At 38.3% G+C, this 17,015-nt stretch overlaps 1 protein-coding gene across 1 annotated transcript in view; it reads left to right on the top strand.

Annotated features, from left to right (window-relative positions):
- Positions 1 to 17,015, top strand: part of LOC109433196 (LIM/homeobox protein Lhx6-like) — an 811,403-nt gene that overhangs the window by 747,517 nt on the left and 46,871 nt on the right. Inside the window, exon 6 of the mRNA XM_062860812.1 lies at positions 8,667 to 8,793. Coding sequence (XP_062716796.1) covers positions 8,667 to 8,793 — 127 coding nt within the window. The remainder of the gene's footprint in view (positions 1 to 8,666; positions 8,794 to 17,015) is intronic.

Genomic DNA, 17,015 nt, shown 5'->3' with positions numbered 1-17,015 from the left:
ATTTTCATCACAAACATCCGAAAACCGAAACATCTGAAAATTATTACTGAAGATCAAAATCCTTCTTTCCCACAATCAACTACAACATTTTAAAATCGTCAGATCTGAAAATTACTGTTCAAGATCAATATTAGTTCTTTCACACACTCTTTGATGAACCACAACCTCCTTCGAAAACGTAGAACTTGATGCTCTTGTTACCTCCTAGTGCAATGGTTAAAGCACCGCTCATGAAGCACGAAATCCGGAAGATCGACTAAGGTCGAGGCCAATTTTCTTTTTTTTATTCAATCAATCAAGACCATTTTTAGATATTGGTTTGATGTTCTACAACCCAGATCTCCCCAGATATTTGTTTGATCTTATAATATCTAAATGAGATATTATTATTTTCTTCCCCCATACTTATTTTTGATATTTTTTCTCTTATGTCAAACAAACTAATTTCTAATCATGATCATTAGTACTTCACTTAGTATAGTAGTATGTTATAAGATCTAATTGTGATTTTCTTTAGATTTTTTCGTCTACCTGGGTGTATCAGAGATTCTTCCCGGTTTTTTTTTCCAAAGATTTTTTTTCCAGTATTCCTCCATTGACACACCCCAAATTTTGTGGTTTCTTATAGGGATTTAGATTTATTTAGGAGTTCCGGGTATCTTAGTGATTCTTCCCGGGATTCATTCGGTTTTCCTTATGAATTGCTAACTGGATACCAATAGAGGTTTTGACCAGCACTCCTCCTGGAATCCTGGATCCTGGAAATCCACCTTAGATTTATTAGGGATTTCCTCCAGGATACATATTTTCAAGGATTCTTTCAGATATTTCTTCGTTGATCCCTTCATTGATTGATCCTTCCCGGGTTTTCTTTAAGAATTTTTCCCAGGATGCCTTCTGGGATTTCTTCGTGACTGCTTCAGAGGCATTTCCCGATTTTCCATCAGAGATTTCTCCCAAGATTTCCTTCGAAATCTCTTCCGGGTTATTCCCGAAACTGCATCAAAGATTCCTCCGGGATTCTTCCTTTTTTTTTTAGATTCCTTTGCGGGTTCCTATATATCCTCCCAAGAATCGTTTAGGGATATTTTCCTTTAGATATTTCTGAATATTTTTATGGATATTTTTTCTAGAATTCCTACATTGATTTCTCATATGATTCCTTTAGATATTTCGCCCGGGATTTTTAAGAAATTCCTTTTGAGTTTTCGTCAAGCATTCTTCCAGGGACTCCTCCCTGGATTTCTTTAGAGCTTCATCTAGAACTCTGTATTAACCGAGAAAACGAACTTAATAAGACGCGGAAAAGACATAAAACCGGTAGGAAAGACATGTTCAAATTCTTAATTAAAACACATCCAGCTTGAGTCATGTTCAAAGTACTTCTACTTTCTTTATTCTCATTTCATACACATGCTTGACCTGTGATCTGTTCGAGTGGAAGAGAGGAACTCAAGTAACACACATGTTATATAAAAGTTACGACAGCGCAAGTTTTGGTTGTATAGAAGTTTATTTTACGTTATTTCAACACAATGTTAGAATTACGTAAAATAAACTTCTATACAAACAAAACTTGCGCTGTCGTAACTCTATTATAACATGTGTGTTGCTTGGGAATTATCGTTTAGCAAATAGGGATGTTCTAATCTGCAGTCACAACAACTCCTCCATCCTATAGATACAACTTATCGCTTATAATTATATTCTACTTAAACACAGGCATCTGAAAGCCTATAATATGGTTTCTTTGAAATTATGTCATAGTTTACACATGAAGTCCAATAAATACACATATCCAATTGAAAAGTAGCGAATAATAATCTTCCTTATTACCATTAAAACATAAGCTTCCTTTAAGTTTGATTCAATTTTCTCAATCTGCATGCATAAAACGTAAACAAATAGCTATGCATTTCCTATCGACGGCATAAAAAATATAGACATTTACATACTTCTACATACAATCCATCGAAAAATACTACTTAATTTATGTGTTCAAGTTCAAGCTGGCTTTTCTTATGATTTACAAGAACTCATTGTCTTCACCTTCTACTTATGTGAATAAACATACTATTCCTCTGGGCAGGTCGTACAATATTGCTTTAGGTATAACATTTACCAATAAATATCTGATCTCGTACCTACCACATACATTTCACCGTTCATCACTGACTAAACCAAACTATCCTGTCCATAATGGTCGATTAGCACTAATCATCTGCATATACGTTATGTACATTAGTAAAGCGTTGTAATAAAAAAAAAAACTAGTAGCAGCATTGAATCAATTGGCCTTTTTATAACAGGAGCAGCAGGTCCAGGAAAACATCTTCTAAATACGGCTTGATACACGATGAAACGATGACTGTAGGTACTCCATATCTCCAGGTCCAAATAAAAATCATGTGTTTTTGCAATCTCAAATATATCAATATCTGATATAAACAAAACAAATGCACCCATCCAAAATATCTTGCTCAGCCAAATGACAAAACAAAAGCCGTAGTCTCCACCAACCAACAAAACACAGACCTAAAAAAAATAGGCGAAGAGCTAAAAGCCACACAAAAACCCTCATTAATCCACCTAGCGGTGATGGCGCCTTTCTCGTGGCCTTCGAAAACACATTTCAACACAACTCAAGTGGCATGTTGATGAATATCACACTTTCATACGATTAACAGAAATCCATTTTATGGCATCAGAGATGATATCGTTTATCTGGTTTTTAATTTTTGAGCCGCAATCTTGAAGTTTGAGACGCCATTTACAATTTTTGGATTCCAAACTTCTTCTTCATACTACCAACAGACCCCAATGTGGTCTGAGCCTACTTTCCATATAACCGGTCATTAGGTTATTGGAAAAGCCGTGATTTGATGTGTCGCATGCCTGGCTTTGGTTCACTATTATATTCAGCCACTTCCGGCAGGACACCCGGAACCAGTTCCGGAACACTACGGGTTCAGATATGGTCTGAGACTATTTTCTTGCCAACCGTTAATTAGGTTATCAAAAAAGCCGCGCTTCGGTGTGTCGCATGCATGGATTTGGATAACTATTATATTTTGGACACTTCCGGCGGGACATTCGGAACCGGTTCCGGAACACTACCGGTTCAGATATGGTCTGAGACTATGTTCTTGCTAACCGTTCATCAAGTTATCAAAAACGCCGCAGTTTGATGTGTCGTATGTATGGGTTTGGTGCATTTTCATGTCTGGCCCCTTCCAGGGGTACCAGTCCGGAACACCTAAATGGCCATAACTCCGGAACGGCTGGACCGATCCGAACCATTTTCAATAGGAAACAATGGGACCAGATTCCGCGTCGAATGAACCGTTGGTCATTAAAATCGATTGAGGTTTACTGCCAAAAAGTGATGTGAGTTTTTTTGTCCACACACATACACACATACACACACACACACATACACACATACACACACACACACATACACACATACATACACACAGACATCACCTCAATTTGTCGAGCTGAGTTGATTGGTATATGTGACTCGACCCTCCGAGCTTTCTATCAAAAAGTCATTTTTGGAGTGAACATATAGCCTTTCCAGTACACTTAGTGTACGAGAAAGGCAAAAAAATGATGGTAAAATGGCACTCATTGCTCATCGCTCTCATCATCTGATCTTGTCAGAGTGTTGGTATGTGGTGGCATGCATAAAATGGAGTAAGCTCAACACATTGTGTAAAAAGGGACAATAGTACCCAAAAAAAATAAATTGCATATCATGCAAATTGCATAAAAATAGCTTTGGTAAAAACACAAAATCACGTTCAATCAACGCCAATCTAAACCAAAACTACAAAAAAAATCACACACAAGGTTGCTTATCCACGGCCATGAGCAAAACAATATTCACTGTCTGGGGCACATAGTTTTAAATCACGCCAAAATGCTAAAGCACGGGGTAGTGAAAATTAAAAGCAAAACACATGAAATCCATTATTCACCTTCGTCGCCACTGTATTAACCGAGAAAAACGAACTTAATAAGACGCGGAAAAGACATAAGACCGGTAGGAAAGACATGTTGAAATTCTTAATAAAAACACATCCAGCTTGAGTCATGTTCAAAGTACTTCTACTTTCTTTATTCTCATTTCATACACATACTTGACCTGTGATCTGTTCGAGTGGAAGAGAGGAATTATCGTTTAGCAAATAGGGATGTTCTAATCTGCAGTCACAACAAACTCCTCCCTGGATTTCTTTGGAGGCTTCTTCCAGGATTTCTCTTTGGATTTCTCCGCATTTCTTTGGATTTCTCCGGGGATTATCGTAATTTATTCATAGATTCCATTAGGAATTTCCCAGGGGCTTCTGCCGAGATTCTTACATTATTTGTTTTCTTGGGATTCCTTCAGGGGCTCATCCAGGTTTCTTTTGGAGATCTCTTCCGTGATTTCTTTAAGGATCGCAATAGTATATTCGAAACGACTCCTTCAGGGAACACTTCCAATCACATGATCGAGGGGAATGCCTCGGGGAATTCTGTACGAATTCCTTTAGGAATTTCTCTCTGGACTACTTAATGAATTCTTTCCGACATTCTTTCAGGTATTCCGTTGTTTGTTGTTTTTTATCGATTTTCCTGTTGGGATTTTGCTCACGATTTCTTCAGAGATTTCTCCTGCGATTCTTTCTGGGAATCCTGAGATTATCTCCGCGGTTCCTTTCAATATTCCTTCACGAACTATTCCCAGGATTCATTCCTAGGTTTCTTCTGTGATTCCTTCCGAGATTTCTACAGAATGCCTTTGAAATTCTTCCATAGATTGCTCCCGGGATCCTGCTGGATTCTTTTAAGGATTTCTCCCATGGTCCTTTCCGACATTCATCTTGGAAATTGTTCCAGGACTTCGTCCAGAATTCCTCCCGTGGTCTTCTTCTGATATTGTTTCCTCCTGATAATATTTATGGGACTTCCACGGGGACTATTCGCAAGGGGTAGCAGGAGAAAAGATGAGTATCAATTATGCGAAAACATGTTACAACTACAAGGGACAAAAAAATATTATGGGTTCTTCAGTAAAAAAAAAAGATCCTGCACTAACTGGTTAACAAACCCAGACTCTCCCAGCATACTTACCTTACCAGTCAGACTAAGGCCTGAGTGTCCTCTGCTATACATAGGAGTCGTCTCCAGTCTGCTCGGTCGATGGTTGTGTGACTCCTGTTCCGCACTCTGCGAAGGATTCGCAAATCGTCCTCCACTTGATCGACCCACCTAGCTCGCTGCGCACCACGTCTTCTTGTACCGGTTGGATGGCTTTCGGGAACCATTTTAGTCGGGTTGCTATCCGACATCCTGATGACGTGACCCGCCCACCGAAGCCTCCCGATTTTCGCGGTTTGGTTAGTTCTCTCAGCAGCTGAAGCAGCTCGTGCTTCATTCGCCCTCTCCTAGTCCTGTCTTCCATCTGCACTCCACCGCAGATGGTACGCAACACCTTCCGTTCGAAAACTCCAAAGACGCGTTGATCCTCTGCACGTAGGGTCCATGCTTTGTGCCCATAGATGACTACCGGTCTAATCAGCGTTTTGTGGATAGTTAACTTCGTGTGACGGCGAACATTGTTCGATCGTAAAGTTCTGCAAAGTCCAAAGTAAGCTCGATTTCCTGCCACAATGCGTCTGTGTTCTCGGTCGATTGTATAGTACGCCGATTTGAAATCGATGAACAAGTGATGTGTGGGCACGTTGTATTTGCGGAATTTCTGCAACACCACGAGCTCTCAATCGTATCAGTTTATCCGGGAATCCGTACTCGTGCATAATTTGCCATAACTGGTCTCCATCGATTGTATCATACGCCGATTTAAAATCGATGAATAAGCGATGCGTGGGTATGTTGTATTCGCGGCATTTCTGCAACACCTGGTGGATGGCGAACTTCTGATCCGTGGTAGCGCGTTCACCCATAAATCCAGCCTGATATTGCCCCATGATCTCTCTTGAAATCGGTGATAGATGGCGGCATAAAATTTGAGAGAATATCTTGTAGGCAGCGCTCAGTAGTGTGATCACAAGATAGTTCCCGCAATCCAACTTGCCGCCATTTTTTGTAGGTGGGACACACGATACCTTCCATCTATTCCTCCGGTAATACTTCCTCCTCTCAAATCTTGGTAATGACCCATTGTAGTGCTCTCACCAGTGCTTCTCCATCGTATTTTAGAAGCTCGCTTGGTAGTTGATCTGCTTCAGCGGCTTTGTTGTTTTTCAACCAACCAACCTCCTCGTCAATCTCTTGGATATTAGGGGCTGTAAATCTTTCGTCCTGCACACGTACTCCTAGATCTATTACCACGCCACCTTCGGTGCTTGCAACGTCACCATTGAGGTGCTCATCGTAATGCTGCCACCACCTCTCGACCACCTCACGCTACCTCGTGAGAAGATTCCCGTGATTGTCTCGGCAAATGTCGGCTTGTGACACGAAGCCTCTGCGCAAGCGGTTCAGCTGCTCGTAGAACTTCAGTGTGTCCTACCCGCGACACAGCTCTTCCATACTCTCCCAGCATGGTCTTACTAAAAAATAAAAGTTTCGATTATATCAAATAAGACTGGGAGCGAAACAAAAAAATAACAAAATTGTAGAGATAGAGGTAATCACGTTCAAATGTATGCGTGCCTTTTTTGTAGATGTAGTTGTGAAACTGCGAGGAAAATATTTGCACTCTTGCCCTGGACATTGGTTTTATCATTATTTACCCGTTTTACCCAATTTGATTGGGTAATATTTGCATATGCAAACTGAATAGCCTTTCAATCGGCGTGCACTTTTGTGTGAGGAAAAATTTGCGCTAGTGTTCGTGTGTTGAAATGTCACTTATCTCTATAGATTATTCTGAAGTGAACCATAATGTAATCTGCATGTACTTTTTCTAATATGTTTTGAGTAGTCGTCATTTCTTTCACTCTTTCAGAGTTGTCTTGTATATATTTACACGGATTAGAATGTACACTCCCGATCAAAAGTTTGGGGTCACCCCCTCAAAAACATGTCATTTTTTTAGGCCTATATATTCGCCAATTTGCGTCCGATTTTAAAATCCTAGGTCTCATTCGAAAGATAATAAGTCAAGGTAACATTGAACATGATTTAGGTTAAATTTTTACAAAAAATAGTTTTATGCAAACTTAACCCAAAGTTGCCAAATTTTCTAAAAAAAATAATATAAACTTACGGCAGTGTCGCTGGAAATTGGGTCGACCAAATTTTAACATGAGAGCGGCAATATAACCTATTTTCTATTAGCTTTCAACTCTTTTTACCGAACTTTGCTAAAAAATCTAGAAAAAAAAATTAAGTAAATTAACTCTTGATGACATCGACCAAAAGTTTGGAATCACCCCCCGCATAAACGATAACCATAAGATGTGCTTAACCACCCATTCGGGATAAAATTTGAACAGTATGTGGTATTGTTGATCCGTCTACAGTACGGTCCGTGTATGGTGTTCGTTTATTAGGGCCCTCAATATGATGTATCAGCCAAAGTTTGGGGTCACTTTCGTAAAACCTGAAAAAGTGATTTGGTAATATCTTCGTCATCTATAGTTCAATTTGAATTCTTTTTGACTCACTTTCAGAGATAGTTAACTAAATTTACGTTAGATGATTTACGTTAAGTTTTAATATGTAAATTTTAACCTATATGTGTGGTTCAATTTCTATGCAGTAAGTACAATTAATTATGTTTCAAATAAGCCAAGAAGAATTAAAATTGAATGAAAGATGCCAAGATATCAACAAATCACTTTTCCATGTTTTACGATAGTGACCCCAAACTTTTGTGCCGATACATCATATTGAGGGGTGACCCCAAACTTTTGGTCGATGACATCAAGAGTTAATTTACTTAATAACTTATTTTCTAGATTTTTTAGCTAAATTCGGTGAAAAGCAGTTAATAGCTAATAGAAAATATGTTATATTACTGCTCTCATATTAAAGTTTGGTCAACCCAATTTCCAGCGACACTGCCGTAAAATTCTATTCATTTTTTTTAGAAAATTTGGTTACTTTGGGTTAAGTTTACATACAAATATTTTTGTAAAAGTTTAACCTAAATCATGTTCAAAGTTATTTTGACTTATTATCTTTCGAATGAGACCTAGGGTTTTTAAATCGGACGTAAATTGGCGGAGATATGGGTCTAACAAAATGACATGTTTTTGAGGGGGTGACCCCAAACTTTTGAACGGGAGTGTATTTACACGGATTAGAATGTAATTATAGTATCAAAGTTGCGCTGATATAGAACTTAAGAAAATTATCAGATGTTGAGGATCTATACTGATTTTTTTAACTACACCATAGACATCCATTTTTTTTCATCTAATCATGTTTATTTTATTAGAACTTTAGTGTTGATAACAAATTAAATTTTTATGTAGATTCAAATTTTCAGACACCTTGGACCGGTTTATGAAGACTGGTAAGGAACATCCAAAAATAACGTCACTTGACGTCAATTTACAATTAATAATTGTATTGGAATTATTTGAAAGTTGATGAATGTTCGAGGAAAAAAATCCTTAAGAAAACACTTCTTACACTTTTTTGTTTCAACAAATCTTAAACATTTTTCTCTTATTAAATATTTTGTTCTTAATTTCTCGTTTCAGGTTTTGCGTCGGTGACCGTTTCTATTTATGTGATAATAAAATTTTATGTGAATACGACTACGAAGAACGTTTAGTGTTCGCCAGCATGGCGTGCAATCCATCTAGTTTAGCGCATATACGGAGGCAAGTTAGTAATTTACAGGTAAAACCAGCTCCCTAGGAATTTGACTTTTCCTTTTCTCTTCGTCCTGTTTCACACAAAATATTGAAGCAAATGCAAGCTTTTGTGAAGTGGCAGCAAACTGATGCGCAACTACCAGTTTTATTTTCCCTTTCATCGTTGCAGAGCTTTATGAATTCTGTTTATGTTTATCTTGTTTACTAAACGTCCGACTCCCAGTAACAAACAATTTTCAGAAACATCAAATATTCAAACTTTTTTTTCGATTCGAGGAAGATCCCAATAAATAGCGAATCACACATTAGGTGTCGTAAAATATATTGGTTATGCTGAATATTGATACGCAGCACATTTTTATACACGCATATTAACACTTTTTTACAAAGCACGAAATTCCAATCAAGACCCTTTTATTGAAAAAAGTCGCACCTCTTGCTATATCCTGCGTGAGTCGACGTCGTGAAGCTCGCTCGCGTGTATCATCGTTTTACGTCCCCTGCAGTGTAGAAATAGGGTGAATTTTGTCCTCCATCCAACGCAGTCCTCACGAATTAGACACGAAGAAGATTTGGTGGATCAGCAGCAGCAGCAGCAGAGAGACTTCTTTTTTATGCCGAAGCTCGACGACGTGAAGGATCTGATCCATCGAGCGTTGGAATTTTCCCCTTCCGGTCCGCTCAAAGGGAAGTGGCGCGCGTTTGTCGCACATTCAATGCACCGTAAAAATCCTGTTAACTTCAATCTCACGCATGTGACATTAAATGATGCGTCTCGAATACAAATAGCGACAGTTGCCTGAAACTTTGGAGGTGTATCGGAGAAAAATTATGGCCACATGTGTTACAAGTTTGTTTATGAGGGTTTTTAAATCCTTATAAATTGAATCGTATATAATGCGAAGTAGAGTGGAGAAGATTTTTGCTGAATTCAATTTGGGTTGCGACAGAGCAAATCAATAACCAATACAAAAAAAAAGTGTACGAAATATGAATATGGAGATTAATCCTCGCTTCATCTGAAAATGTGAGTCCGACCTCAAATTCTAAATTGGTTCTAATCCAATCAAAGCCAGTCAAAAAGTTCGCGAGCAATTCATGCTCAATGTACGTCCCCCGCCTAAACGGTATTGTATGAAAAAGCGAAAAACAGTGCGAAAAAAAACTATTTAAAATGTGTAGCTGCAGCTTTATCTATGATTGAGATCGGTTCGCTTAGAATCGAGCCAAAAAAGAACTGAAACGGGCTTAGAACCATGCACAACATATCGCAAGCGCCTGAGTCTAAACTTTTCACCGCACACGTAAAACGTGTATCGGGTCCCGTCATAATTTAATGGCTTCAATTTATGCTCCCCGCATCGTATCGGACCAAACTAAGAATGTATTGGGTGTGCGAACAAAAAAAAATGAGATTCCTATGTGATGATAGGATGGTTCAAAATTTAATTTAGTGGGTTGATGCTTCACTGTTCATGGCAAAGTGAGGGACTTTCTCTGCATGAAAATCTACACTCTACATACTACCAATATGCCATGCATATCAGCTAAACAATATACACGTTTGATCAATACGTTCAGTGTGAAGTCTTCATTTTCTTTCACGGAGAAAAATCAGTATGAGCCTGACAAGGTGAGTAGATTATACTTCTTTATTATATAATAGGGTAACTAAATTTCTCCAGGATTTCCTCCTGATATTCATCCAAGAATTTATCTAGAAATGGATCAATGAAATCTACTTTTCTGGGGTTCAGCGCATATAAACAAAGGCGCCACCGTATATTAACATTGACATTGAGACAGCAGTGGAGTTATGTCAAACCCACAAGTCTACGGTGGCGCTATCTGTTCATTCTTTAGCGGCTGTTTTAGTTATTTGTGTGATCGATTCTATCAGAAATTTATTGAGGAATTGTTTCATGGACTCCTGCAAAATTTCTACATGATTTCACCACAGTCAAACAGACGTAACGCTTGGAACAAAATGCGATATCAATTATCGTCACGGCAACATAATCACCCAATGCCAATTACGCGTGGTTCGCAAACTCACTGAGAAGATGGCGGTAGTGAGCAAACGTCAAACAGGAGCGAAAACGATGCTAGTGCCATGAGCGAGCGATTTACGAACTACAGCCTATTTGAATAATCAGTTCAAAAAGGAAACGATGGGAAGTCAGTAGAGTGAGACGTCTGTTTGTCTGTGATTTCTTTATCAATAGGATTTATTCAGCAGTTGGGTTCTTTAGAGGTATCCAGATTATTTCAAAATCGGAATCTTAGTCCAAAAATTAGCCGAAATCCAAAATTTCATCATTTTTGGTGCCCTGAAACTATGTATTTTTAAAATGCATTTAAAGTTTTTATGGTTTTTTTTTTTGTTCGTGGGGAACTGTCACGGAAATTAAAACTGCTTTGCTTATTTAACCATAAAAACAAAGGAATTAGAGGGCAGGTGTCCAAAGGGCGGCTCCAGAGACACGTTATCCTCTATTTGGGACATTTGTACTAAACAACCCAATTCTTTCACGAATTCTTCATTAAGTCCACCGAACTACCTCTCAGAAGTTCATCTGAGGGTCACCTTTTTGAACCATAGCATTTGATGCGCATATCTCCGCCATGAAAAAATATTTATATAATCTTCCGTATTAAAAAATTTAAGTTAAGGCGAAACTGAATCCATTTCCCCATTTTTTGGTTTTTGATTTTTTTTTATAAAACAACGAAGCAATATTTTCAAAATCGGTTTTCGTGCACATGCAGAGTATGGATCAAGGTATCTTCTGAATTTTTTTGAGGTGGAAAATGTTTTCCGTTTTTGCAGAAATCATTTTTGAACAAAATTTTACAAAAAAATGATTTCTGCAAAAATGGGAAACATTTTCCACCTCAAAAAATTCAGAAGATACCTTGATCCATACTCTACATGTGCACGAAAACCGCTTTTGAAAATATTGCTTCGTTATTTTATAAAAAATCAAAAACCAAAAAAATGAGAAAATGCTTCCAGTTTCACCTTAAGTCAAAAGTTTTTCATAGTTCATTACTTAAGTCATAAATGGTCAACATTTCATTGCATTCAGTTCATTGAATCCGGAGATATAACAGCTCAAAGTTGGCTATCGGATGATTATACCTTTTTCTGAACTCTTTATAACTTCCCCGATCTTTTTCAAATTTTGACACTGATACACAGCTAGTTGATCAACTTACAGTGAATATTTAAAAATATTTGATACATTTTTCAAAAAGTTACAGCAACTTGAACATTTTTTGAAAAATGAACATTTTATCTGTCCCGATAATTTTGTCTGTCCCCTGTATATCGTATGTAAACTTTTCTTAAAATTGTGACGTTTTCGATTATATAAATAAAAACTTAAGTCAACGTCACTAGAAACTACGGTCTACAAAATTTTCAGATAATAGTAAGAAGTAATTTTACTAGTAATTGTTTATGAACTTCCGGTTGTCTTATATTAAACTTAGCAGGGGAATCTAAAAACCAGTTATTTTGAAAATGTCGATGACTTCAATTATCATCTACTAAAAGTTTTTTTGTCATTCGCAAATATGGTGTATCAGCCAAAATATCCGTAAGGCATGAACAAGTGATTTGTCCATTCTGTGTCATCATTCAATTCTTCTTCATCAATTTTAAGAATAATAAAATAAACTAAATGCAATGAACAAAACATGCACAGAGCCCGTTGTCCGGTTGTCGGAGAAGGATTACAGAAATTTAGTATGATTTTACCACAGTTCAGTTTTTTTTTTCGAACGTTCAGTAATCATTGCCGATAATTCGATAGGGAGACTAAGGAGACTTGATCCCTGACGAGACTCGTACCCATGTTTTCTCGAAAACAAAAACAGTTTTATCCAGCATATTTTTTTCCAAAACTACATCTGAACAAAAGACTATGTTTTAACTGCACGTGATTCAAATTGTGCATTGCATTATTTTTTACTAGCTCTTTGTTTATTTTCAGTCCTTCAGAAATGTTTTAGGTCAAGGGTTCTTAATTTTTTCCAGCTCGTACCCTCCTTAAACTGTGATAGAAATTGGTGACCCACCATCAGCAAGGGGGAGAACAAGGTGAAAATTGTAAGTGTTGGGGCTGGGAATCAAACACATGACTGACCATCCACTTATGAAGTGAACATGTACCATCTGCGTCACGAGCCCCGGAAAAATAAGATTGAAATCTCGGAAAAATCCATTTCAGTAAGAGTCCTAAGAGTTTGATATTAGTTTTACGCGTTTCCAATACACGCGTTTCCAATTAATTTTTCCAGCTCTGTAAGACACTTGCGTTTGCTCGTTCATAAACTGCTTCAGTTGCTCAAAGTTGTACCGTGGCGGTCGCCGGTACCGTACATTATTAATGACGGAAAGTTTTGGGCGTAGTTTAATCATTGGTCGGAGTCAATGTTAGCGCCACGATAGGTCCTGACGTCGTAGGAGAAGTGCCGTCCGTCAATCAGAACGGGGTCGATTGGGATTCCGTCTGCTGTGGTGATCTCCAGGTGTAACGATAAGGGAAGCATTGTTGCCTATGTATGGCCATGTTTTTGAAGGCGGCGATATCTATTAGTCGTAGGCCGATTTCGTTCGTCTGCTGGTGGGTGCTAAACTTTCCAATCGTCGGTCTGAATTCATTCTCCTGGCGTACTTGAGCGTTTAGGACACCTATGAGGATCTCGACGTCGTGGCTTGGGCAGCAGCGGTCGTACTCGCGTTTGAGCTGCACGTAAAATGCATCTTAGTCATCATCAGTGCTTCCGGAGTGTGGGATGTACATGTTTATTATGCTGAAGTTGAAGAATCGGTCCTTGATCCTCAACCTGCACATTCTATCATCGATCGGCCACCAACCGATCACGCGCCTCTGCATGTCGCCCATCACGATGAAAGCAGTTCCCAGCTCACGTGTGTTGCCGCAACTGACACCTTCCCCCTACTTTCCGGAGGACCATAGCGTACAGTTGAGCGTATAGTCCTTCCCTGCACTCTGAACTTTGAAATATGCTAATAGAAGTCAAGACAAATTCTACAACGAAAAGTTTTGGAATCGAACCCGAACAACCTCAGCATGATAATGTTGAATTTCGGTACATTTTCCTCTTCGGCTATACGGCATAAGTCGACACTTTCTCGCTCAATTATATAAAATAAACCCACGTAGTAGTTGATTTTAATGCCATACTACCCAATCAACGCCTCGGCACTATATTCATCGATGAGTATCCCAGTATAACATCATAAAAGCCCTGAAGAAAAAAGCCCAATCTGCCAAATTAGTTTTTTGGCTGAACGATATTGTTTATAGTAATAATGATAATAACTCCAGCATCATACTGCATACCACGCTGTGAAGTGTGGCTGTTGCCACCGCAGCTAATCCCTACAGCCAGCCGTAAACCGTGGCACGGTGCGTTCTTCCGTTAAACTCGACTACAAGTCTGAACTGAATGCCATACACTATCCGCCGTACGTATCCTTGGTCGTGCTCGTCGTACTCGTTTGCTTGATGTTGATGATGATGACAACGAAAACGACAACTACGACGGCGACGATGGAAGCCACCAAGTCGACGATGGATATCGAAACAAAGTGTCGCGTTGTTATTTTAATAAATTTACTGGATTCAATATGACAGCAGCGTGGAATATGGAAGGGAGCGGCGAGGCAGGACAGGAAGCGTCGACGAGACTTGGCCATCATTTTGGCCCGAGATTTCATCGCACATGGTGGTTCTTTTACGCTCTCCGCAGGGGCATCACCACCATAGCGAAACTATGCGGCATGCATAAGTCTTTCCATCATCGCACACACAATTTTATAGAGCGCCGGGGCCGGATGCAAACGCTTATATGCAGTCGGAGAGCAAGTGGCTGGATAATAGCGCAACGGCCCCAAAAAAGGACGATTTGTAACCGGCGACATGCGAGAAAGGATATGTCACTACACTGAATGCTGCTGCTGCTACTGCTAGTGCTCTTATGACTACAGCACGCTTGTATCGTCGTTGCTTCCACCGGAAGATATACGATTACCCTTAGGATTCCGTAATATGTTTGCGCTCTGCCCAAAAAAGGACGACTATGACTAGGACTTTGTTGGGAAAGCGATAAATAAAACCGGCGCTAATATTGTTGCACCAGTAGTGCAATGGGGCTAGATTTTGCACGCTGCTATCGTCTGTTTTGATTTATCTTGAATATGTGCAGCATCACATTCGATTCCTTTGCATGGTTACACGTATTGATGGAAGCTAAATAATGGATGATATGCATGCATTCTTCCGGACGAGATGCCGTAGTGCGGAATAAACGGGTAGATTGTAGTGGACATTGTCTCCCATGATATGTCAACTTCATAGGAACACGTTCAACAAAGTACTTTGTTAGCATCAAGCGTCGGGTTTCTAATTAAACATATGGAGTACCGGGCAATAAAAATCTTTTATATACGTTTTGCCTTTCAAACTGATCGACTTTGGATAGTTGTGTCGTCGTCATTACTCAACGATGAATTGCAGAATTTTTGGATCAAAAGTCGTTTTTCGATTTTGACAGTGCTCTTGAAAATACATTAAATCTCATAAAATGTTCATAAATTGGAATCTCTCAGATATAAACATGTTTGATAAATTTGAACATAGGTTAGCAATTTTTTGAGTTTCCCTTTTTCGTCATTCAGACCTCTTCGTTTTCATACATTTACATTATAAGTATCAAACATTGTGTTTTTCTTGTTCTACTGCTTCTCAGCTGAGTATTTCAAGAACGAGGGTTCCTGATTTCCACTTTGGATTTTTTTCACACGGATCTTTTTGGCACGGTAGAGGCAGAGCCGTAGCGTGCGGTTGGCCGCCGCCAAGGGCGCCAGCCTCATAGGGGCGCCGAAATGGCCTAAGGCTAGAAGGAAACAGAATGGTGCTATTGTTTTCTTGAATGTTATCAAGATTTAACTATTTACTACAGTATCTAAAACTGATCATGTGCATTTTACGCTCTGTATCCATGAAAATTCTGATTTATCTTGATTACTTTGAGAATTCCTTCAGTGTTTTCCTTCAGAAAATCTTTCAATTTTTTTTTCAGAAATTCCTCAAGGACTTTCTTTAAAAAATCTCAAACAATTCCTCCAGAAATTTCCACAGAAACTCCTGAAAAATATCTTTAAAAATCAAATAAAATTCTTCTGGAGATTCCTTTTGAAATTTATCGAAGGGACCCTATAGCAATTCCTCCAGGGCGACATTCAGGAGTTATCTAGGAATTTATTCAGAAATTAGTCAAAGGATTCCTCCCGATATTACTCTAAGGATTTTATTAGATAAACTTCCATAGTTTCCTTAACAATTTTTTACAGATATTCTTTCAAAAAATCTTTCAGGGATAAATTTGAAATTATTTTTCAGAGATACCATCAGAAAATCCTCTACAGATTCCTTCAACCTTCTTCATACTTCTATTTCATATTTTTATTTATTTCCTCCTGGTAAATCATCAATGAATTTCTTCAGAAATTTTCCGGAGTGTTCTTCAGAAATTCTTATAGAGATTTCTGCAAAAAACCTTCAAAGATTGCTCAAAATCCTTTAAATACTCAAAAGATTCCTTTAGAAATACCTCCAGGGATTGCTTAAAATATTCTTCTGAGAATTTCTTCAAAAATTCAGCCACTGATTTTTTTTTTTTAGAAAATCTACAGATTTCTTTAGAAAGTTTAACCAAAGTTTTCTCCAGAATAGAATACCTACTTAAGAAATAAGAAATCTCTCACATCTTTTAAAAATTATGGCATTGATTTCTTTTAAATTTTTTCGATGTTTACTAAAGATTGCTACAGAAATTTCTGAGGGAATCCCTCAAGAAAATCAATAATATCCCATATTTTTTTTTCCAGAAAATCGCCAGAATTTCTTCAAGAATAGATTTTTTTCAAAAATTTCTCCAAAGGTTTTTTTAGAAAGCCTTCCATGGATTCCTTCAGAAATTCCTCCAGGAATTTCTTCGTAAAACCGTCTTGTTTTTTTTTTGTAGGATATTTTCCAGAGCTTTGTTACGAATTTGTTCAGGGGTTCCTTAAAAAAAACTCCCAAGCATTCTTTCAGTAATTCTTCCAGTGGGTCTCCCCAAATTCTTACAGGCGCTTTTCTGACATATCTTCACAAACCCCTCCAGGAATTCCCGCAAGAATTACTGCATGAACTT

Source organism: Aedes albopictus, chromosome 3 (assembly GCF_035046485.1).
Source record: "Aedes albopictus strain Foshan chromosome 3, AalbF5, whole genome shotgun sequence".
NCBI lineage: Eukaryota > Metazoa > Arthropoda > Insecta > Diptera > Culicidae > Aedes > Aedes albopictus.
Note: the sequence above shows the minus strand (reverse complement) of the source record. Positions and strands in the feature narration are given on the sequence as shown.